The sequence below is a fragment of the Nyctereutes procyonoides genome, unplaced genomic scaffold (genome assembly GCF_905146905.1).
Source record: "Nyctereutes procyonoides isolate TBG_1078 unplaced genomic scaffold, NYPRO_anot_genome, whole genome shotgun sequence".
NCBI classification, from domain to species: domain Eukaryota; kingdom Metazoa; phylum Chordata; class Mammalia; order Carnivora; family Canidae; genus Nyctereutes; species Nyctereutes procyonoides.
The window spans coordinates 19,301,312-19,327,135 of NW_026575122.1; the positions used below are offsets into that span (position 1 = coordinate 19,301,312).

General features: G+C 35.7%; 1 protein-coding gene across 2 annotated transcripts in view; it reads left to right on the forward strand.

The window, feature by feature from the left end:
• The window catches only part of SLC10A7 (solute carrier family 10 member 7), a 241,070-nt gene that overhangs the window by 50,644 nt on the left and 164,602 nt on the right, over positions 1–25,824 (forward strand). For both annotated transcript variants that reach the window (XM_055336459.1, XM_055336458.1), the window contains exon 5: positions 24,035–24,073. In XM_055336459.1, the coding sequence (XP_055192434.1) occupies positions 24,035–24,073 (39 nt within the window). The remainder of the gene's footprint in view (positions 1–24,034; positions 24,074–25,824) is intronic.

Genomic DNA, 25,824 nt, shown 5'->3' on the forward strand with positions numbered 1-25,824 from the left:
TTTTAATGCTGTTTTTCAAGGCTCCGTGGGTAGGCAGGTTTGTAACTTGGTATTATCTCGTATTGACAGTCTCAAAGGAAAAAGCAAGAGCCAGCATAACTAGTCCTTCTTTTACTAGTAAAATTTGATATGAGAATGGTGTGAATAGTGAATAGTTATCAAGAAACTGACATATTAAGGGCATGAAAGGCAGAACTGGAATTTGCATTAGTTTCCTTAAAAATAAGCTCTTGGAGCTAACAGTCTAGTATGTGCACAAACAGACCTTGAAGATCCAATAATAAAGTTACTTGCAGTTATAAAATACAGTTGACCTTTATACTATGATGTGGGTGTTAGTGGCACTGGTGCCCTTATAGTCAAAAACCTCTGTAAAACTTTTTCCTAATAGCCTATTGTTGAATGGAAGCCTTAATGATAACACAAATAGTTGATTCACACATATTTTGTGTGTTACACATATTATATACTGTATTCATACAATACCCAACTTTTTCTTAATTTTTTTGTTATTTCTAGGCTATGCAGTTCATCTGTGAATTTTTCGAATTGTTGCAAATCTCCAAAAAATTTTCCCTTATATTTATTGAAAAAAATCCATCTATAAGTGGAATCATGCAGTTTCAAACCCATGTTGTTCAAGGATCAACTGAAAATAAGTCGTGGGGATGTAACGTACAGCATGGTGACTATAGGTGTTTTGTTTTGTTTTGCATGGTAACTATAGTCAGTAATAAATGTATTACCTATTTGAAAGTTTTTGGGAGAGAACATCTTAAAAGTTCTCATCACAAGAAAAAACGTTTGTGTAACTTCATATGGTGACAGATGGTAATTAGACTTAATGTGGTGGTTATTTTGCCATGTATACAAATATTGAATCAATATGTTGTATACCTGAAACTAATATAGTATTATATATCAATTATGCTTCAATTTAAAAAAAAGGAAAGTCACCAGAAGGAAATAGGACATAAATTAATAAACCAGATCTTTTCTTCATGATAAAGCCTGTCATGACTACCAGACACTGAGTGGAAAGACAGGTAAGGTAAGCCTGGCTTTCAACAAGCCTATGGATTTGCAGAAAGAGCTCTGAGAGCAACAAGAATGAAACTTCTTGAAGCATTCTATTCAAGCTTGCACCAGAGATGAAGGTATCTTCTTGGGCTACTGAAATCCCAGCAGCCTGTTTGAGAGGATTATGGTAGTTAAATGGACAATTGAAAACAGCTGCTTTGTCCTAGGCTTTCCTCTTGAGCCTCACATTTTTTACCATCCTTTTACAAGAGCATGGGTTTAAGAGTTCTGATTTTACCCCTGTTCATTTCCTTATTTCTCTCAACCACTTACTTTCTCTGAGGCTTATTTTTCATATCTGTAAAATGGAGTAACACTTACCTCATGGGGTTATTTTAAGAATTAAGTGAAATAACACCTACTGTCTCATATAGTAGATGCTTAATAAATGTCACTTTTTTCTTCTGCTTGTGAAGTGCTGTTTTGACAGAAAAATAAAAGAAGTTAAATCACTTTATTAGTAATTCCTAGGTCAGAAAAAGTTTTTATCTCTTGCTCTTGTAGAAGAATTGTATGCATCGTCTCACATTTAAGACCCTGTGAAGAGGTGCCTGGATGGTTTAGGTAGTTATGAATCTGCCTTCGGCTCAGGTTCTGATCTCAGGGTTCTGGGATTGAGCCCCATGACAGCTCCCCACTCAGCAGGGAATCTGCTTCCATCTGATGCTCTGTCTGATGCTCCCCCTGCTTGTATTTTTTTCTCTTTCTCTCTCTCTCTCTCCCTCCCTTCCTCTGTCAAATAAATACATAAAATATAAAAAGAAAAAAGACCCTTTGAATTACTAATCTTGGGGAAAAAATGAAATTCAGTTTAGTTAATAATACTTCTTGGAAGGCAGTTTTTAAACTGTGATGAAGCTAGGTTAAATGGGAGCCAAGTGGGGCCATTTCCAAGGGTTTTGGAGGTGAAGCAATTTGTTTTTGTACTTGTATCACTGCTTTTACTCTTTTTAATCTCATTTCTAGTCCCTTAGGTTCCATAATAAAGTCTTCAGTACTATACATTTTTATTAAACATCTTTTTGGACCCCAATTTGCATTTCAGATAATATAACAAAATGTATGTGTTTCAAATATTCACTGCATAATTGTGATTAGAACATGTAATCCCTCAAAAGATGTTAATTGCAATTTAAATTCACGCTGAATTTAATTAAGTGAGTTGGGGATTAGAAAGTAGATGTAAGGAGTAGTTAAGGGAATACAGTTTTAAAAAGCATCCCTATTTTTTATAAAAAAAATGTAAACCTCTTTCAACTTTAAAATTAGAAAGATGAGGGAAATACAGAGGAGAAGAGGAGGAAGCAGGTTAAAGGATAGATTAGAAAAATCTTAAAACTATGCTCACAATTGGGATCTAGAATTTAAGCTAATTGTGGTTAAAGAAGGAGGGATGGTTTGAATATCCTTCTCATTTATATTCTTAAAGAGTTTTCCAGTAGACATTAACTCACTTGGTGTCTGATAAAGACTTCAGTTGAACAGGAATCTTTAGAACTGCAGAAAATGATTAGAAAGGAGATAGCAACAGAGGTTTTTCAATCCAGCTGTTTTGTTGTACATCAATCTTCCATACAATGTGCTGACCAAAGGAATTTTACGTATAATTATGTAATAGGCACTTTGTGTATAGACAATTCAGATTTAATAGTGCCTTTCTATGATAACCTCACTGTATTAATGGAAATAACAGGTAGTGTTGGAAAAAAACAAATGCCTTATTTTTTCCTAATTTATAAAGAATATAAAACTTGAGATTTATAGTCTTAAAAATGTATAAGCAGTCATATCTCTCAGTGATTGAGAGCATGCGGTGTTTAAACTAAGTATTTGATATTGAATCCGAAAACAGTTTTTCAAAAGGCTACTACTGGAATAACATTGTACTTCATTTTATTTTATTATATTATTATTTTTAAAGATTTTATTTATTTGAGAAAGAGAGAGAGAGCACATGAATGGGAGCAGGGGCACAGGGAGAGGGATAAGCAGACTCCTCACTGAGTAGGGAGCCTGATGTGGGGGCTCTATCCCAGGACCCTGAGATCATGACCTGAGGCCGAGATCAGAGTCAGGTAGATGCTCAACCAGATGAGCCACCCAGGTGCCCTGTGCTTCATTTTATTTTTAAATTTTTCTAGGAACACAGTTTAAATCAAGAATCCCCCCACCCTTTTTTAAGATTTTATTTATTTATTTGAAAGAGAGAGAGAGAACACAAACAGAGGGGAGAGGGAGAAGCAGGCTCCCCACTGAGCTCGCCTGGGGCTTGATCTCAGGACCCTGGGATCATGACTTGAGCTGGGGGCAGACGCTGAACCCATTGAGTCATCACCCAGGCGCCCCTCAAGAATCCCTTTTAATGTGACCTAAACATAGTTTTAAGTGCAAGGATATTATTTTTATTTTTCAGTAATTTCTTTATTTTTACATGTGTCTAGAAGTGGAAAAATTACTTCATTAACTTGTTTTGAATGAGTCCTACCATGAATGAGATGCACAAAACAGTGCATATGCATGTGTGTGTTAGTTACACATACTAGCTACCTGATATTTTATTGGACTCATAGGCATAACTTTTTAAGAAAAAAATTTCAAAGTCTTTTAAAATGTTCTCTTAATAAGAAATGTTTGAAGTGAAAATTCAGATGGAAAGCTCTGTCTTTGTTTCCTAAGAAGTGAGTGTCCTAAAGAAAAAAATCATGAATCTGGCTATCCATCTGGAACAGAGTTTTTCACTTTATCTATGCTATGGCAAGGAGTAGCACAGGAAATACATTTTTTTTAAGTGAGTATAACAAACACTTTTTAAAAGGAAATAAAAGCTCTGTTTTTACCTATGACACTGCAGCTTCAAGTATGTAAATCCTTATCCATTTTTACTTACAACCTAAAATCATTCCACATAAATGTCTTCATTTATTTGTAATTTAAATTCCCTAAAATGACTACTTTGATAATGGCTGTTATGGGTGCTTTTTCTAATAACATAAAATTACTGTTATTCTCAACAAAGTGACTTTTTTTTCTTTTGGGTTAGGTTCACATTATCACATAAACATAATTTTTGACTAAGAGCTTATCAAGGAAAAGGCTTACCATTTTTCATTTGCTGTGGCATCTCCTAGTAACATACAATATTACAAAATGACTAGGAAACGTTATCTTCTTGTATTGTTTACAATTTTTTTAGTATCTTATTTTTTTTATTATAAAGGTAGTATGTGTTCCTAGTGATCTAGAAAATGTAGTTAAACAAAACTAATACCGTAATCCCCCTAGTCAGATAATGATAATAATATTTTTATGTATATGTCCCAGATATTTTTTGTACATATGTTTAATAAAATGAGATCATATAATGCATACTGTTTTGTAATCCTATTTACCCACTTAGCAATTCGTGATCATTTCTCCATAGCACTCTAAAACACTGTTTCTAAGGACTATTTACTATTCTCGTGTGTGGCTATGCAGTGTTTTGTTTCAGTCCTTGATAATTTTGGCTATTAAAAAATAATGTTATGATGAAGATCCTTTTAACTAAATTTTTTCTTGGATCTGTATTTTCTTAGATAATTTTTTTTAATGGAATTGCTGAGTCATGGTGTGTGTTTGGACATTTGTAAGGCTTTTCTGCTTACTGCAACACTGCCTGCAAGATTATAAGGGATGCAGAGGCATCTTTTCCCTGAACTCTCATCTATCACACAAATTACTACTTTTCAAAATCTTTGCTCATTTGATAGTTTCCTCCCTTACACTACTTTGGTTTTCTCAGTGTGCAAGTCACTCCATGCTGTAAAGATGGAGAGTCCACGTAACATTTTATGGAAATGTGTATTTAATACATATTTTTATTTCATCCTTCTCCTCACTGCCCAATTTCTTTGCTCATATTTTAGAGTAAAATACTGATGACAACATTGAAAAAGTTGCTCTGTTTCTTTAATTTACTTCAACCAAAAGACATACACATTGTAGTCGCTGGAAGTGTTGTTTAACTAGACCCCTAACCGTGTTATAAATGGTGCCTGTGGAAGGATCTGGGGACAAGACCTTTAAACTTTTTTTTTTTTTAATCACATCTTAAGATCTGAGAGAATCTGAACTTATATAAGAATGTTTGGGCTGCTGTTATTACAGTGAAACCTTCTGAGAGTATCTTCTCAGGTAATTTTTTTAGAGAAAGTCACTTACAGATATAAAACGTTTGACCAGAAGAAAGCCTCAGGTTGTCAGAGTTACTTATACACCATTGTTCAGCTGGGCCTCTTTATTAAATCATGTCTTGGCAGTCCATTAGTTGTGGTGCTACAGCTATTGCATGGCCCACTAAGCTAATATACCTTCAATCACTAACAGAAGGATAACCTTAATAAAAATTTGAAGTCGATTTAGTGCTCCACTGCTTGCTGACGAGTGTTTTACATTTTAGTGTGTCTATACAATTTCCATTCCATGTATTTTTGATATTCATATATATCTTATCTACATAATATACTGGAATCAAATAAAGATTAACGGCCTAGAGAAGGAAGAGCATTTGGAAGTTCTTGTAATCCTGTCTCGCCACTGCCGGAAACTGTGTGATCTTGAGCAAGTCACATCCTACATTGGGCTTGTGTTCAACCGTTTTATGTTTTAACTTCAACTCTGCCATTGTAGGAAAAAAAGAATTGCTCTGTTCTGCCCTCCATAAAAACTTGAGTAACTAGAATCGTAAAAGAGCAGGTCCATGTTATTCAGTGGTAAATGATACAGGAGAAAGCTCACTTAAAATCAATTTGCTGGGATCCCTGGGTGGCGCAGCGGTTTAGCGCCTGCCTTTGGCCCAGGGCGCGATCCTGAGGATCCGGGATCGAATCCCACATCGGGCTCCCGGTGCATGGAGCCTGCTTCTCCCTCTGCCTGTGTCTCTGCCTCTCTCTCTCTCTCTCTCTGTGTGACTATCATAAATAAATAAAAATTAAAAAAAAAAATCAATTTGCTTTGAAAGAATTAACATTTACTAGTAATTACTGAAAAATATGTTTAGCTTTTATTTTGAAAAAATGAAACTAAATGATAAAAACAAATGTATGATTCATTTCACAAAATTTGGGTTATATTATAATTCTGTACTGATTCTTGGCATATTGTTTTAGAAGGTAGGGATCAACCCTGGGTGGCGCAGCGGTTTGGCGCCTGCCTTTGGCCCGGGGCGCGATCCTGGAGACCTGGGATCGAATCCCACATCGGGCTCCCGGTGCATGGAGCCTGCTTCTCCCTCTGCCTGTGTCTCTGCATCTCTCTCTCTCTCTCTGTAACTATCATAAATAAATAAAAATAAAAATAAAAAAAAAGAAGGTAGGGATCAAGATAATTTTCTCGAAAAATGTTAAGATGACATGATGTCACATCTTTTCATCCTGTTTATTTTGCTACACAATCATAAAGATACAAATTTGCAAAAAAAAAAAAAAGTGGAGGTTTTGTAAATTTTTCCAATGCTCTCATTTCAAGAAATAGTCTAATTACCCTCCTTTTAAGCACCGGTCCTGTCATTTATTTTTTTCTTACTTGTCATTAACTTTGTGCTTAATTTCACTGACTTAATGAAATCCTGCATCTTCTGTAAGACTCACAATTATATTTAGCAACCTATTTATGTTCTATTTGTGATGTATTGTCAGGTTTAAAATACCGTGCAGTGAGAGTCAACCAACCAAAGCAGAGATAGATATTATTGTGAAGTAGTTAGGGTGTGAGTGTGGGAAGAGAAAATATCCTCCGTGGGAACCCTTTTAGAAATGGTAAGTTCATTAGGGAACCTTTTCCTGCTGTTTGTTTCCATGTACAATCTAAATTCTTCAGGGATTTGGAATGAATACCAGTGTAATGAAGGCTTGCTGGGCCTTACTTTATAAGGTCCTTTGTATGGTTATAGGATACCTAGAGGTTTTATATCTCATTTAATACTCAGAAAATTTTGTGAATTGGATGTTGTTATTCCATTTAATAAAATGAAGACACTGAGATTTTTAAAAATATTTTTAAATTTATTTATTTATTTAACCATTTATTTGACTGAGAAAGAGAGTATAAACAGGCAGAGGGAGAGGGAGAAGCAGACTCCCCACTGGGCAGGGAACCTGATGCGGGGCTCAATCCCAGTACCCTGGGATCATGACCTGAGCCAAAGGTAGACACTCATCCAGCTGAGCCACACAGGCGCCCCTGAGGTTTTTTTTTTTTTTTTTTAAGGATTTACTTATTTATTTATTCATGATAGACAGAGAGAGAGAGAGAGAGAGGCACAGAGATACAGGCAGAGGGAGAAGCAGGCTCCATGCCGGGAGCCCGACATGGGACTCGATCCCAGGACTCCAGGATGGCGCCCTGGGCCAAAGGCAGGCGCCAAACCGCTGAACCACCCAGGGATCCCCGATGATTTTAAATTAAAATGTTTTCTTTAACATGAAATCTTTATCATCTTTAAATAAGTATGAAAGAAGAGTGTCTTTTTTGAATGTCAGATCAACCCATAGTCTTTAAGGGTTACGTTACGTTATTGTTGAAAATAATGATTTAAAAGACATTTTTGCAAATTACAAGCAGAGCTCTGAAGCTTCAGCTTTCATAGGTAATAAGTAGTTACAGTAACTCAGTGGTTTTAATTATATTTTTATTAGGTAAAGGCATACTACTAATATTTATTTATTTATTTCTGTATAAACCTTAAAACCAAGTAATGGAAAAGTTAAACCATAATGTCATATAGTTATATTTTTCATTTTTTGTTTACTTTTTAAATTTTTAAAGGTTTTAAAAGTCAGGTTGATGGATGTATAATTCACAGACAGTAAAATTCATCCTTTTAAAGTATATAGTATGATTCATTTTGGAATATATGTAATGTCAAAACATTGGCATCATGCCAAAAAATTATTTTATGCCTCTTTTTCCTTCTCCTATCTTCAGTCTCTGATAACCAGTGATCTGAATTCTGTCTGTATAGTTTTGTCTTCTTGAGGATATTATATTATTGGACTCCTACAGTATGTAGTTTTTTGTATCTGGCTGCATTTATTTAGCATAATGCTTTTGAGATGCACCCATATTGTTTATATCAATACTTCATTACTTTTTATTGCTGAGTAGTATTCTATTGCACGGATGTATCATAATGTGTAAATCCATTCACCATTTGATGGACATTTGGATAGTTTCCAGTTTGAGGCTGTTATAAATAAAGCTGCTCTTAACATTTCAGTACACATTCTTGTATGAACATACCAGTATCTGTCTCTTGGATGAATATCCAAGAGTGGGATGGCTGGATCATTTGTAAGTATAGGTGGAATGTTAAAAGAAACTGCTAATTTTTTTTTCCCCCGGTGGTTGTATCATTTTGGATCCATCCAAGCAATATATGAGAGTTCTATTTGGTCCATATCCTCACTAGCACTGAACTATCAGTTTTGGGTTTTTTTTATTATTTTTTTAAAATTTTAGCACTTCTAGTAGAAGTAGAAATGGACATTTCTCTAATAACTAATGATGTTGAGTATCTTTTCATGCATTGATTTGCCATGCATATCTCTTCTTTAGTGAAATGTCTGTTCACATGTTTTAGCCTGCTTTTTTATTGTATTGTCTTATTTAGTTGTAAGAATTTTTAAAAAATATATTTGCAAAACATATATCTGAAAAAGATATATGTATGTAACATAGTTTTTCAATTTGTGGCTTGCTTTTTCATTTTCTTAACAATGTCTTTGAAGGAAAGAAGTTTTAAATTGTAATGAAGACCAATTTATCATTTTTAAATTTTAAAGTTACAATTTTTGTATCCTATCTGATAAATGCTGTCCTCAACCAAAGTCATGAAGATTTTCTTTATATTCTCTTCTAATAGTTTTATAGATTTAGCTCTTATATGTAGCTCTATGATCTATTCCAACTTATGTTTTATGTATGGTGTGAGGTAAGAATTAAAGTTCTGCTTTGTTTTGTTTTAGAGATGTCAGTTACCACTTTTACCAAAAAGATTATTTTCTCCCCATTAAATTACTGTGCACCCTTGTCAAAAATCAATTTATCATAACTATATGGATCTGTTTCTGGACTATTTTCTTTCATTGATTTATACATCTGTCATTAGGCCAGTACCACACTGTTAATTAGTGTAGCTTTATATAAAGTGCTAAAATCAAGTAATATGTTCACAGTATTCTCATCCTTTAAATATCTGAAGGATGAAGGATCTCAAGATGTCACTTCTTTCCTGATATTGGTCATTTCTATCTTTTCTTTTCCTCCTAGAGCAGAAATGGACACACTATGGCTTGCAGGCTAAGTCAGTCTTGCTGCATGTATAGTAAGTGAATTAAGAATGGTTTGTGTGTATATATATGTATATATATATATATATATATGTATATATATATATATATTTTTTTTTTTTTTTGAGAGAGAGGGAGAGAGCGAGAGCGCACACACATGCAAGCAGGGAGGGGCAGAGAGAGAGAGATAGAATCTTAAGCAGACTCCACACCCAGTGCAGAACCTTATCTCAGGACCCTGAGATCTTGACCTGAGTGGAAATTAAGAGTTGGATGCGTCACTGACTGAGCCACCTAAGTGTCCCTCTACATTTTTTTATCAGGTAGAAAAAAATAACAAAAAGTAAAATTTCATGAAACATGAAAATTAAATGAAAATAAAAATTTAGTGTCCATGCATAAAATTTTATTGGGACACAACCACATTCATTCACTTATGTATTATCTATGGCTGTTTTTGTGCTATAATAGTAGAGTTAAGGATTTGTGATCATATGGGCTACAATGCCTAAAATATTTATTATGTTGCTCTAGTATAGTAAAAATATATATCTAATCTTTGTCCTAGTTTCTTGGCACAGAGTTTCAAAAACCCTTGAAATTTCCTGAGTGATTATAGAGTGTTTTGTTATGCTAATTAGATGACTCTTGATGGGCTCTTAGATAAATTTAGGATATGGGCTGGTCACCAGAAAGACCAATCATGTGACTTGAGTGCTGGAACAGCCACTCCACCTCCAGGGAAGGAGAGGGAGCTGGACATCGAGTTCAATCACTTGGTTAATGATTTAATCAATTATGCCTATAATGAAACCCCAATTAAAACTATGGACACTGAAGCTCACTGATGCTTCCTGGTTGGTGAACATATTCATCTACTGGGAGAGTGATGCACCCTGACTCCACGGGGATAGAGCACAGAAGTTCCCAGACCTCCCTCTTTGTGTATTGCTCATAATCAAAGTGTAATCTTAACTATAGCTTTCAGTGAGGTCAGGTCAGTGAGCTGTTTTATTGAATTATTGAACCCAAAAGGGTCTTGGGAACTCCTAAATTTATAGCCTGTTGGTTAGGAATGCTGGTGGCCTGGGGATTCCTAGAGTACAGCTGCCCTCTGAAGTGATGGCAGTCTTGTGGAGGACTGAGCTTTGAACTTGTGGGGTCTATGCTGTGCTAACTCCAGGGTTAGCATCAGAATTCTATTGCAGAATATTCAGTTGGTTTAGACTAGTTGGGTTGAAATAGAACAGTAGCCCTTTACAGAGAAGGGTTTCCAATTCCTTTTCTAAGGTTTTATCATCAGTTTTACTGATTTTTTCCCAAAGAACCAGCTTTTGATTTCATTGATCTCTGTTGCCTTTATCATTTTTTATTTCATTCATTTCTGCTCATATTTTTACTTAATTTCTTTCCTGTACTTGTGTTTAATTTGTCCTTCTTTTTCTCATCTTTTTCTTTTTTTTTAAAGTAGCCTCCATGCTGCACCTACTTAAAATTGGGACTTGAACTCATGACCCTGAGATCAAGATCTGGACTAAGATCTAGAGTCAGATACTCAATCTACTGATTAAGCTAGGTGCCCTTCTCATTTCTTATACTTTGGGAATTATGCCATCCCTTCCTATCTTGGTGTTCAGTGACATCATGTTTGCAGCTTGAAATTAGCCATGGTGGGGAGTATTTACAGCTCAAAAATCAGCGAATGTTATAAACTGACGTTCCTCCCCTCATCTTGAGAGCCAGTTATTAAACATTTACCAGCATACTACTTGTAACAGCAATAACACCGCTCTTTTTGAATCTTCTCAGAAGACCTAACATAAAAAGATGATCTCAAATGAAAAGTTAATTCAGAAAAAGAAAGGATTTGATAGTGAGAAAATTTTTCACTATTAATCTAAATAGTGAAAAATATAGATTTGAAATCTAGAATTTTAAAAGAGATTATGCAATCTTTGATCTTGAAGATATGAAGAATAGGATAGGGGGGTTCATTTTGTTACTGATTTCAGTGTAATCCTTTTTGAGGAAAAGTGCCTTGATTAGATGATCTGCAAAAGTCCATTTCAGTTCTGTGAATCTATGGTAAGTTATTTCCCAGAAGATGGTAGGAAAGCTGTTTTATTGCTAATGAAAAGCTGATGAGAGAGTTGTTGCTGAGGGATTGATCCATTGCCCTCTTAAGAAGCTCTGAGATTCCCAGACCTAATGGATGGAAAAGAGCAGAAATAACAGAGGTAGGTAGCTAGAGTCTAAAATTTGTAAGAAACACTAGATGATTTGACATAGGTTGTCACTTATGTTTTGTGGATGCCCTTCTAAAAAAAGTGGTAAGGGAATTCTTAGCCAGTTTCTCTTTTGGTGTGCTGAGAGCTTAGTTCATGGATTGGCATTAAGGAGAGCTTCCATTAATTGATCAGAAAAGTGCTCATTGTCCATCACTAGGAGGTATTGAAAAAGTCCACTTTAAAGGAAATTTTAGTAGTTAATTTCTGTGCTTCCATAACTCTGATCCCATTGATCTTATTGTGTTATAGCCATTATGATGTCTAGCCTCATACTATGAGCAGATACTCTGGCATTCGTTTTTGTACTCTCAGTGCTTAGTGTAAGAAGCTAATAAATTTCTGTTGAATAAATAAATAATTAAAGGAACACTTATTTTATTCCTTCTTTCTTTTATTTTTTATTTATTCATGATAGTCACAGAGAGAGAGAGAGAGAGAGGCAGAGACACAGGCAGAGGGAGAAGCAGGCTCCATGCACCGGGAGCCCGACGCGGGACTTGATCCCGGATCTCCAGGATCGCGCCCTGGGCCAAAGGCAGGCGCCAAACCGCTGCACCACCCAGGGATCCCTATTTTATTCCTTCTTGACAGGACATAGGAAATCCAAAAGATAAGAACAATTAAACTTCAGGTCACTGAGAAATTGGCATTTTAAAAAAGATACAATGTTAAGTAGTGTGGAATATTTCAAGTAGGCTTTATTCAGGTTCATCTTAGAAATTCACAAGTGCTTAATAAGGTATTAATAAATGATATGCATTTTCAATTTAATAGTTGATAATCTGAATTACAACCACAGTCTGTTCCTGAGTATTCAGTGTTAAGTAAGTCGAGGTAGTTTTTTTCTTGGTATTATCTTCAATTTCTTTCAATTTTTAGTCAGACATTGAGCCCCTCATAATGTGCACAGCATTAAGATTTCCCTAGATAAAAGAATGTTTGTTGTACTTAATATATTATTTATTGTGTGTATTTTTCTAAAACATATATAATCAGTGCAAATACCTTGAAAATCAAGGAAAAAATCACAAAGAAAAATATCAATAACCGTTACCCCAACATAACCACTATTAGTGTTTTAGTTTATGCCCTTTTATATTACGTATTTATAAATATCTGTTAAGAATAATATATAAAATAGACAGTGTGGGTATAATAGAGAGGATACAAGGAACATCTGTGGATGAGTTCTATTCTGGCTTTGCCACTAGCCAATATGACCTTGGGAAAGATGCTTTTATCTCTCTAGAGTTCTATTTCTTCACATATAAAGGGATTGTCATAGTATCTAAGGGCCCTTACCAGTTGAAAATTCTGATTTCATTGAAATTGAACACCTTTGAAGACTGAGATTTCAGGAGGATGAAATTGCAAGTGTTCTACTAAGTCTATATTCATCTCAGTTACGAGGAAGGTTTAAAAAATCTTGAATTAGTATAAATATTTCCTGCTAAGATCAGTAGGTTTTGTCAGTATGAAACAGTTATACTTAAAGTGTAACATATTTCTCTTGGAGCAAGAATCACGATCTCAACTGATGAAGTTACTTGAGCTAATAAATATGTTTTTAGGAAATGTTAAAGTAATCCTCGTTAGCCTTTAACTATGTTACAAGAAATGAGAAATTCAGGATCACCACTATTTTAAGTATGTGCTATTTTATCAAGAAAGCATACCAAGAAGAAAATCAAAGCCATGTTACTTGATTCTTTTTACACCTCAAGAAAATTGATTTTGTCTTCCCTCCTCTATGCCACGCGTATGGTGAAAATGGTAGGTTGCTATGCAAGAGCTATTGCATATTACGCAGCAAAGCTTTAAAAGTGTTAAAAGGTGTCTGTTTTGTCTTAGAAGGATCAGTTTTCATATTAAACAATTTTTGTTGGACAGTTAAGGTGTCCTTTTACCATTTTGTAGATGGATTTTTTTGTATGCATTTTAACGGTTATTTAAGAGTCCCCATGTGCTTAGAAAGGAATCTGAATATATGTGCCTTTTTTTAAAAGCCTCAGCACAATGTGGGTTATTCCATCAATACCATCAAATGACTGGGAGCTGTAGTCGGAACAATATGTAAAAATACAGCTTGTGAAAGATTTCCTTTATTAACTGTCATCATCCGCAGAATATATGTTCAAATAAACGTTGTGTAATAACTAAATTTGAGATTAATAGGCCCCTTAAGAAACAGCGAAGTCATTCAGAATAGTCAGTGAAAAATAGGCTGTAAGACTGTAACATGCACATATTGTCCTGCTTACATGCTCTCTCTGGTGTCATTCCCATTTATCACTGTCGGCGGGCTCTGTTCTCATTAAAACACTCTTGCACAAAAGCAACTTAATTTTCTTAAGAGGAGAGGACACCTGATTCAATTTAGCACCCAGAAACGGTAACTTGAATATATTTTTTCCTTGCCTGAATTGAGATGAATAGTTACAAACAAGAATAGCCACCCCCCCATTCACCTCAAGATTAAGGATATTAAATAATTTTTTCCACTGGTAGCAAGAAATGAACCTGTAGAAGCAGGCAAGAAATGTAGCTGACTCTGAGAAAAGCAGCTGGATGTATTTACTAGCACCTTGTATCTATATGAACTTATGTTCATTCCTGTAATGTTTTTAAACAAAGAGTTAAAATGGCCCTTAAGATGGTACATTTAAAGGTTCATGTTCTAAAAGTAATCTTTCTTTAATTTGGGAATGCCTTATAGTAGTTCTGTAGTCTTCATCTGTACTTGTTTGTTGACAAAAAAAAATATTCAGCAATGATTGTAAAATAATGTTCTACTTTTTTGTCACTGCTGCTTAAAAAGTGCAATTAACATAAATAATAGAATAAAATGAAGAGTGCCCTTTAATGTTGAACATGGTGTATAAACTCACATTTTAACTGATGTCCCATGTATTTACTTTTCTGTAGTATGGTTCAATAGTATTTAAATATTTAATATAGAAATATATAACTCATATTTTACTTGTTACTAGATTTATACAGTGAAAATAGTGGTAATTAGGTAGTTAGTATTAAAATGCTTTAGCAAGTAAGGTGCTTCTCATGAAGCCAATTATATAACTGGCCTTTAAAGAAAATGGAATAAACTTTTCTAAAATCCTTTTTTTTTTTTTTTTGGCATTTCCATAGCATATAGCAACTTGCAAAATACCATGTAAGTCAAAAGAAAATATTTTATGTTTCTGTATTTAATAGAAGACCAAGGATTGGAATTTAATCTTTGATGTCTGTGTTTTTTCAAACTGAACCTATGCTCTGAAAGGAAATAAATATTAAATGAAAATTTAAATTTCGGTAAAAATTTAAAATTGAAAACTATTATATTCTTCTTGTGAATCAGAGGCTGGAGTGACATAAATTTAAATAGTTGAGGAACTTTTCCAGGGTAAGAATGCAGCTTTGATTCACTACTAATAGTCAATTTTCTTTTCCTTTTTTTTTTTTCCTAATAATGTCTTATGCTATCTGCAATGGGAACAAGAGATTATGCTAAATAAAACTTATGCCTACTCAAACATATCTTAAAGACGCATTTTTTTATTTATCTAACCTGCCTGATTAGCCCTTTCTTATTTTCTGCCTCATTTCGGAACATGATTATATCAGTTAGGCTTCAAGTAATAGAAAAATCAGACTAAAAGTAGCTTAAACAAGCAGAGACTTATTTTCTCATATACCACGATGCCTGGAGGTGGGGGTTGCTGGCATTTGTTCTGTGGTTCAATGATATTAGAGTGGCTATCTCTGTACTGCTACCGGCCTTTCTCTTCTGGATGCCAATAGCTTTCACTGCCGTAGGCAGGAGGAACAGAAGAAGGGCAGTGCCAGAAACTCACCTCCCTAACCCTCACCATCAAGCATGTATCAATTTATATCTCAGGGGCCAGAAGTCTGTTGCATGGCAATCCTAGCTTTTCCTTTTTCATTTGTACTTTTTGTGTCTTATTTTAAAAATTGTCTCCTTTTTTTGAAGGCCTAAAAATAGTCTCATTTGTTTCTAGAAGTTTTCAAGTGTTACTTTCCAACTCTAGGCGTTGAATTCAAACTAGGATGTTCTTTTTAAAAACGATTTATTTATTTATCTTGAGAGAAGAGTGTGAGAGCACAGGGTGGGGAGGGGCAGAGGCAGAGGGAGAGAGAGAATTTCAAGTGGACTTCCTGCTGAGCACAGAACCTGATGCAGGGCTGAATCCCAGAACCCTGAGATCATGACCTAAGCTGAAATAAAAAGTCAGACGCTTAACCAACTGAGCTACCCAGGTGCCCCACTAATATTTCTGTTTTACTGTATTATGAAATACTCAGTTTCTTCTTCTTTCCTAAACAGTGCTGTTGTTATATACAGCTTTCTCACATTTGTAATTTTCTATTGTAAACTTCTGTTCAGTAGAGGTTGTTTTATCTGGAAATCCACTGTGTTCTGGATTGTTGAAGGGACCCTAAAGTGAAGTTTTGCATTTGCTTTTTTCAGGACCTCAGGAATTCTCTTGGTCTTTGGTTCTTTTTGTCTTTTGTTTTCTTGATTTAGTCGTTAGTTCAGGATTCTGAATCACAGAGGTAGTTTCAGTTCAGACCTGTGCCCACCCTTGATGTAACTGGCTTTATGTTACTTTCTTGATTTTGTAAGTAAAGTTTTCTAGGGTTCTGCTCTGCTTGCTGCTGATGACTCGCTTCCGTGGCACAGGGCATGAGTCTGTTGTCCAGGAGCGTGTAGCACCGTCTCACCTGCTTTACCATCCTGCCTTTGCTCTGTGTCTAGGACCTGGCTTTTCTTGTTTTCTTTTAGCCCAATTTTACAATTAAAATATTGTTTTGTTACTGTAATCTCTTTATTGAGTGGTGTGAATGTAATGATTATGTACATGAAATGCCATCTTACATAACTCCATTTCCCCATCTCTCCTCTCTCCTTTGACAGCATCATTGGTTTTTCTAGTCACCTTTAGTTGCAAAAATTGTAAATTATGTAGTAAATAGGATTGATTTTTTTGTATTTAATTTAATTTAGGGCAATCTAGTGTAAAACTCCAGATTCCCTTCTTTCCCAATTTAGGCCTAATCTGTGTTTTAAAATTTTTGTTTTAAAGATTTATTTGTTTGAGAGAGGAGGTCCAGGGTTGGAGGGGCAGAGGACAAGGGAGAGAGAGAATCTTAAGCAGACTCCATGCCCAGTGCAAAGCCTGACTTGGTGCTCAGTCTCATGCATCTGAGATCACAACCTGAGCCAAAACCAGGAGTCAAACACTTCACAGACTATACCACCCAGGCGCCCCTAACCTGTTTTTAAAACATTGAACACTATACTTTTTCCCTTAATGAATGTACATATATATGATAAATTAGGCAGGACCAGTGGGGAAGAGGGCATGGTCTGTTTCACTTTTTTTTTTTTTTTTTTTTTTTAACCTTCTCACCTTCCTTACTTCTGGCCTCTTTAGAGTCAGGGTGAATTTAGAACTAGTGCATTACAGGGTTAGGGAGTCTTACCAGACTGGTGCTGATGAAATCCAGCCCTCAGTACCTTGGGTCATGGCAGACACCCACGAACTATGTCTTTTTGCTGGACAGGTTAAGGGAGGGAGTTCTTCAGAGTATATACTTCCAGCCCCTGCCCCTAAGCATATTCCCCTCAGCCTCTTATTGCTGGACCCTTCACCCTGGAAGTCTGTTTCTTTGGTTCCCTCAAGATAAATTAAGTATGATGGCATTCCTCTGAGCCATGTACCCAGCCCAAATGGTATTGACAGGGCCTCGCCCCATCACAGAACTGAAGTATGCTTTGCCCAGCTGGTTACTGTCTCTCTTCCTACTGCTGTGGTCTGTTCTAGGCAGCCTCCCCACTTTTGCTGTTTCCAGTCCTGAAGCAAGTGCTATTTCTGGTTCATTACACAGTCTTCTTATCCCCGCCCCCTCCCTAGTTCTAGGGAATATACCATGATGTACTGCGATGTTTCAGAGAAGTCTCACAGAGTGCACTCTGCTCCTTTGCAGCCTAGTGAGTGCTCTCTCCCCTCAGTAAGCATCCGGCACAGGGCAGCAGTGCCATTCTTGCTTCCTTGCAATTTCTCCTATGTCCATTGTTGGTTCTTTTGTCTATATTGGCCCTATCCTCAACTTGACAGGGGTGGTGAGGAGGTCAGGTTTCTCCTCTAAGGGACGAGGAAAAGTCCAAAGACCTACTCCTGGAAATGTCCTTTTATCAATACTTTCTAGAATTTCCAGTCTTTTCTTCTATAGCCTGCATGTGAAATGGTCTCTGGCCTAGTTTTTCATGTTTTGTTTTTTTTTGTTTTTTTTTTTGTCATTACTGTATAGGTATATCTGGTATACCAGATTCTGGTATTCTTATCTTTAGGAATGATGGGGGACTTTCCACATACTCTCCTCGGTTTGGAGCATTATTGGGAATTCTGAGATAACCATCAATGTCCCACTTTAATATTAGGGTAGGCGTTTCTGATTTTGTTGAGTGGGGAAGCAGGGTACGCAACAGGGGACACTGGAAGTTTCATAAATTAATTTGCAGTAGATCATTAACACCCAATGTGAATAATGGATTTCATTTCTTCATTTAGTGGGCTTATGACAATGGAAGGAAAAAGAAGGGTTTTGGATCAGCATTATGAATATTTTAGATTTAGTGTCTAAGAGGAGACTTACGTGGGACTCAACAGTGTTCATATATTTGAAGTGCAGTCATTTCATAAAAGGACTACATATTTGTGTCACTCCAGAACATAACACAGGGCTTGGCTGTAACAAAAGGTAAAGGTTTCAGGTAGAACTTCATGATGTTTAAAGGCATTTGACAATAGTAGAGTTTGCATTTATGAATTAGAAAACTTTCTGTCCCATTGTTTTCAGGTGTTTTTTTTTTTAATTTATCTTTTTGTTTCAAATAACTTAAAATAGGTTATAAAGAATTTTTTTAAAAGATTTTATTTATTAATGAGAGACACACACACAGAGATGCAGAGACACAGGCAGAGACAGAAGCAGGCTCCACGCAGGGAGCCCGATGTGGGTCTAGATCCCGGGTCTCCAGGATCAGGCCCTGGGCTGAAGGCGGCGCTAAACCGCTGAGCCACCCGGGCTGCCTGGTTATAAAGAAATTAATTTGTTCTTGAACTTATTCAATTTTCCAAAATAATTTACTAATGACATGGTGTACAACAGATAACAAAATATTAACAAAATACTATATATTGGGCAAAATTGGGCAGATACTAAAAGCACTATATTATCTAATAGTGTGTAATAGAAAGAAAGTCAATCTACTTAGTATTAAAAAAAAACCTCAGTGATCAACTTTTTTTCAGTTAGCCTTGATCTGATTATCTATCAAATGTGATTACACCAAGGTATATACTTTACAGATGGGATTCATGAGTTAATAATAAAAACATTACCATACAGGGCATTCAGTTAGCTTTAGCATTCATTCATTTGTTGTTTGATTCAGTAATATTTATTGAGGTCCTACTACAAGCCAGGTGCTGTTCTAGGCACTGAGGACATGATCTTGTACAAATTAGGCAAAATTCTTATTGTAGGAGCATTATAGACAGAGAATGAGTAATTAAATTATTTCTAGCAAAAACAATATTAACAAATGAAATGCTGTATTTAAAAATCAGTAGACTCGGGATCCCTGGGTGGCGCAGCGGTTTGGCGCCTGCCTTTGGCCCAGGGCGCGATCCTGGAGACCCGGGATCGAATCCCACGTCGGGCGCCCGGTGCATGGAGCCTGCTTCTCTCTCTGCCTGTGTCTCTGCCTCTCTCTCTCTCTGTGTGACTATCATAAATAAATAAAAATTTAAAAAAAAATCAGTAGACTCTTTCAGGTATGGCTTCTAGAAGGCAAGAGAGAGGAAACATATCCTAAGAAAGTCTGATTGTATAATCTGAAGGGTTCCACCTTCAGAGCAAATTATCCGGGTGGCTCATATTTGATCTCAGTTCATTCTCTATAGCCATGTTTGTTTTCTACAAAAATAATTGTGGATTTTTGTTTTATTTTCAAAATCAAATATTTATATGCTGTAGAAACTCTTGAAAGAGGCCCTCTGTTCATCCTGTAGCTTCTTATGCCCCCAGCACCATGCAGTGTGCTCTAGAGGGTGCTCAACCTCCATCTTGTCCAGGCAACCAACAAGGGAGATCACAAATGTGCAAAGTAGAGATTAAAATCTTAATTTTGTTTTAAAATAAAATGTTTATTACATTTTTGACACAAAGGAATTGAAAATGCAAATAATAAAAGGCTCAACATCTCCCTGCCCAGGTAACCTTTGTTGAAATGTAAAAAAGTAATAGGTTAAAAACAAAAGCTGAATAAGACAGAACAAAATGAAAAATAAAAATGACCCCTCACCTAATCCCTTTCAACAAATATAACCATTTTAGGAGGTTTTTGTTTTTGTGATCCCTTTCAGAAAAGATTTTTTTTTTAATACCTACATGTGTATACATCCGCGTGTATGTACCTATTTACATAATAGGAATGTGATATTGTGATTTATAATAAGAAATATATATTTGATCTTTGTCCCAGTTTCTGGCACTGAGTTCGTGTGGAACTTCCTAAGTGAAGTTCATATAAAAATGAGTCTTTTCTTATGTTAATTAGGTGACTTTTGGAAAGTCCCTAACTCACTTAGGGATGGGACTGGTTACCAGGGGAATCAACTGGAGATTAAAGGGCTAGAATTTTTGGTCCAGCTCCCAATACCTCTGGGGAGGAGAAAAGGCCCAAGATACTGTTCAATCACCAATGGCCAGTGATTTAATCAATCATACCTGTTTAATGGAGCCTCTGTAAAACCCCAAAAGGACAGTTTGGGAGAGCTTCTTAGTTGGTGAACATGTGGAACTGCTGAGAGTGTGTCACGCTTGGAGAGAGCCTGGGAAGCCCAGTGCCCTTTCTCTATACCTTGCCCTGTGCATCTCTTCTGTCTGTTCCTGTAGAGCCTTTTCATAAATAGAGTGGTAATTGAGTGAATAAAACTTGTTTCCTCAGTTCTGTGAGCTGCTCTAGGAAACTAATCAAACTCAAGGACAGGGTTGTGGGAACCTCTGATTTATAGTCAGACTGTTGGAAGCACAGGTGATGACAACCTGACCTTTGTGATTGGCATTGGAAGTGGGCATAGTCTTGTGGGACTGAGCCCTTGAGCTATGGGATCTGACACTAGTTTCAGGTGGACAGGGTCAGAATTGAGTTGAATTGTAGTCATCCAGCTGATGTTGGAGAGTTGCTTGGTGGTGTGGGAAAAAACATGTTGAAGGAATTATACACAGTTTCAAAATTTGCTTTTTCACTTTAAATATCTTAGCCAACTTTCATATGGGTATATGCAGATCATCTTCTTTTTAATGGCTTCAGAGTATTCCTTGGTAATTCTAGATTTTGTTTAACTAACTCTATTGCTACGTAGCAGTAGTAAACTTTAAAACATTATTTATTTAAGCATAGTTATGTAACTGTATGTAACTGTATCATAATAGGGAGGCTATGGGAAGTAAAACAAGAGGTTGTGAAAGAGATGCTTATATTGAGTTGAGACTAAAAAGTCTTAATCTGTCATTGCTGTTGTTTGGCTGTGGAGCCAGGTGTCAGATTCAGTCTTCTGCCAATCCTTGGATTCTGTCAAACAAATAGAATAACTTAGTAGGAGAAGACGACTTTAGACCTTCCTGGGAATCTTATTTATTTCAGTGATTCGATTAATACACATGGAGGTGCTTAGGAGGAGCTTCATCAGATTCCTTCCTCAGAAGACTTTAATTTCTAGTGGGGCAAGGAGGCACATTATCTGAGTAGTGTGAAAAGAGCCATGGCAGAGGTATGCTCAGGATGTTGGGCAGCAGGCATGGGGACACTCAATCCACCTAGAAGTGTAGACGTATGTGTGTGGGAGGAGGTGATTGAAAGCTTCTTGGAGGGAGTTGCTAAAATAAGTAGGAATTACCTAGGTAGAGGAAGGGAGAAAGACAGAGATAATAAACAGCATCATGAATTTAAGGAATTGCAAGTAGTTGAGTGTTGTCAGAATTTAAAATTGGAGGCAAGAAATAAGATGGACAGAGACCTGTTCACGGAGGGCCTTGTATATGGTGCTGAGGAGCCGGAAATGCCTCCTTAAGTCTAAAGATATGCATGCCTCTTATGTATCAATTAAATACTCTCTAAATATTTATCAATGCTCTTTGGAACTCTGGAAAACCTAATTCCCTTATATGCTGCAAGAGTAGAATTAAGTCAACTTTTAGCTCAATTATTTGTTACTGTTGAGCCCAAGACCCTTGGTTCAGTGTCTGATTTCACATGATTCTTCAGATTACCCAGCACCTTCACCAGCCATTTCATGAATGATTGCCAGAGCTCAGTGCTTGGGAGCACCGAGTGGTAGGATAAACGAGTGAGTTCAAACTCATCAGCCCTGGCAGAAGAACAACTAAGAGGCTGGCCTGCAGCATCTCGGGTGCCTGAGATGGTCTGTCCCTGTCATCACCATCATTTTATAAAATGCCAATCCACGTAAAATTCATTGTTTGTGTTTCAGTTAAAAAACGAGAACTGGTTGGAGTGGAAGAATGGTGATTTGATCTGATGAGTAGGAGCTGACTTGTTTTGCTTTGACTTCTGAGTCTTTTGTATTTCTAATGATCCATGTTTTTTTGTTTTTGCTTTTGTTTGTTTTTAAATACTAGCCCAAACCATTAGGTACCTTGAATAAGGCTGGTGAAAGGCACAGGAAAGCAACACATTTGGAAGAGAAGAACTCAGAGAGGAATGCCTCACTCCTTTACTTAGAGGAGATCAATCCATTTTAAGGGCAAAATAGAGTCTAGAAATAAACAGTGTTTGTGGGGAAGTTGCATTTTTAATTTTTTGTAGGAAGGAAGGCAGTATTCCCAGTTGATCTTACTACAACTCATTTATTTTTACAGTTTTACTATTTTTCTCCACACATTATGGAATTCCAGGAAAATGGGTTAAATATGTTGCTATAGTTTACAGTTGTCATCTGTAATGTTTTATTTAGCCAAATCTTTTTTTTTTTTTCTTTTTTTCTCCTCTACTCCCTGTACAACACAGAACACCATATGCCATTGTCACTGTCAGGAAGCAAAGGTTTCCCTGGTCTGTGCCTGTGCCTATGTTTATGCCACAGAGGAACTGTGGTCCAGTGCCATCTTTTATTGATAGGGCCAGCAAAGGAGAAATCTAATGAAATTATCAAAGCTTTGAATTAATTATGAACTTGAATAGGAGAGCTAAGCTCTCTGGAGCCAGGGATCTCATTACCCATGCACTCTCATTGCATCCTCTTCTGGAGCAGAAGGCATTTTCAGCTATAGCTCTTAGCCTGGCTTTGGACTTTATTCAAACTTGCTAAACTGACATCCTTTTCTTACTACGACGTGGCTGCTAATGTCCATGATGATTAATTTAATTCTGCTCTGGATCTACAGAAGATGTCAATAGGTTTTCTCTACCCCTCCTTCTGCTTTTTATTAATTTTTTCTTTCCCTCTCCTTTTGTCCCCACCAAATTGGATGTTATACAAGTTTTTATCCTTTTTGGGTAATATGAGAAGCGTTCAGGATTCAGTTGTAGCTTCATGGAATATAGTGATTCATTTAAAGTTAAGAACTATATTGTATCTACTATGTATTCCCTGGATATTTAGGTAAGCACAAAGTCAAATATTTCTTCTTTGAATTTTGAACACCAATTGTTCCACCAAGTGGAAGTTTTTCTTGCTTGTTTCTACTTTAGAATTAATGGTATAACGGTAACTTCCATCCTCTTAGCAGCATTGTTTGTATTCTAGTATGTGTTGTATGGGAACAACAGATCTCACTTTGTGAATGTAGCTCATAAAGCTCCCTGATGCAGAGTACTTAATATTTGCTTTACAATTCTGGTTTCTCTTTACATGGTAATATGAAAATTTTTTTTTGATAAATAAATCAACCTCTTTTTTAAGTCTAATAGCAAAATCAATAACAACAAGATTTTGATTTACTATTGGTGATGATTCTTTGGTACTGTCATATAGGTTCAAAACATCTCATGGCAAACCTTTTCTGCTTGCTTTTGAGACCCATTATTTATGAATTCATAAGCTGCAGCTCATCTATCTTAGTAAAGTACAGGCCACTGGCAATTTTTGTAAGCAGTGACTAACTTTGCTTTATAGAGTCAATGTTTTAAGGTTTTGAGTAGTGGGGGATGGGAGAATGATAATCTTTGCTTGTCCTTTTTTCTATTTACTTTCAGTGAGTGTTTTCCCCCATTTATTTTCTTTATAGGCAGCTGCAATATTTAATTCAGCCTTTGGAAGTTTTTTGGTAAGTAAACATGGTTTAACTTGTCTATTATAACTTTTGTTGTGATGTTGTCTGTATGAAAGATTTAGTGAAAATTGGACTTCTTTTACCATTTAGTTAAGTGTAAAAGTTCTTGAATCTTTTTATATGCCATTAAGCATACCCTGAAAAATTATTTGATAAATAAAGGAAATGTTCTCTTACAATATAATTTGGAGGTTTGGGGTTTAATATACCATTTAATGGATTTAAGGAATCAATTAAAACACTGTGTGTCTCCTTATAGAAGTTATGTCAATATATTGATCATTTAATGAGGTCTTTTAGATTATTATTATTTTGTATCATGGGACTAGGGATTTTGAAAAGGAAACATGACCCAGCTGGTCAGAAAGGGAATGCTAATTTACTTGTTGACATGTCATTTATTTTGTACACTTCACTGTCAAAGAAGCTACTGTCATGGATACTTCTGAGAAATCTTTGTAAAAAAAATTTGAAATGAGAAAATAATTGAGTAATTTGCAAGAAAATGCAATATTGTTTTGACATGTGAGCTGTAAATTGTATAAAGGTTAAAAAATAGTCCAGTGTTCATAAGTAGAGCCAGTATGATTATTATGACAATACTATTTTAGCATTTTCAATCATTGTTTTTTAGATAATGATGTAACAAAGATTTGGTTTGTGTGATGAAAGAATGAGAAAGAAACTGAGTTTTCCATTAGTTGAATATTTTTATTTATATCTTCCCTAAAACTTTGCCAAATTCATGAAAACAAATTAGAATATTTTATTTTTAGGTACATAATTCAGTGACAGATATGAAGTACAGTGATAATTGAGAATAAAATCAGTGGGGTATAAAATAATTCATGAATCTAGGCAAAATATTAATTACTGCTGTTTAAAATATTCTTTATGTCAATTATGATTGTATGTATTTGAATGGAGCTGAAGCTTTTAAGTGTATTGTTTACATAGTGTTAATTCTGTGAGTGCTACACAGCTTTTAAGGTCCCAGTGTCATAGAGCCTTTAATGATGTAGCTTCTACAAAATATATGCTTAGGGTATGTCTTATTTTTAAAGAAGTAGTAATGTGATTCCCAATGCTGTATTATTATTATTATTGGGTTTTAGAAAAGAGCTAATAGTGTCTATTTAATGAAAATGAGTTCTTGAGCTACTTATTTCAGACTCAGTAATATTTTGTGAAATTGTTTTTCATCTAAGTATTATTTTCTGTATATTGTCACAATTGACAAAATAATATCTGTAAAATATGATCTTATTGGAAGCCAGTTTTTTTTTTCCTCTATGGTTTGGAATCCTATATGTCTACTATCAAAACATGGTTTCTAAGCTAGATCTCTTACTCTTTAAAATGTCTGTGGTAATTGAGAAATACGTTTGAGGCAGTTGAGTAACTAAAGCAAAATGTACTGTCCTTTAGTTGGAAGATAAGCTCCCTAAGTATAGTTTGAGTTTTGCACTGATTGTATCAACGATGAACAACCATATCAGAATATTTTTCTCCTAGGCCTGTTTCTTGGTAAGATCCTGGGAGTAAAACTTGTTCTGGGGACTCCTTGGAATATTTTTTATGCTCTTTTCTTCTGAGAAGCATTCTCACTCCTTAGTCTCCTGCTCTGTTTCCTCTTTTCATCTTTTTTCTTACCTTAACTCAAGTAATCAAAAGTGTTTATTGATCTCCTACCACACTAATATGTGGAAGATGCAAGGAATAGGATGTGGATCCCACTGTACTAT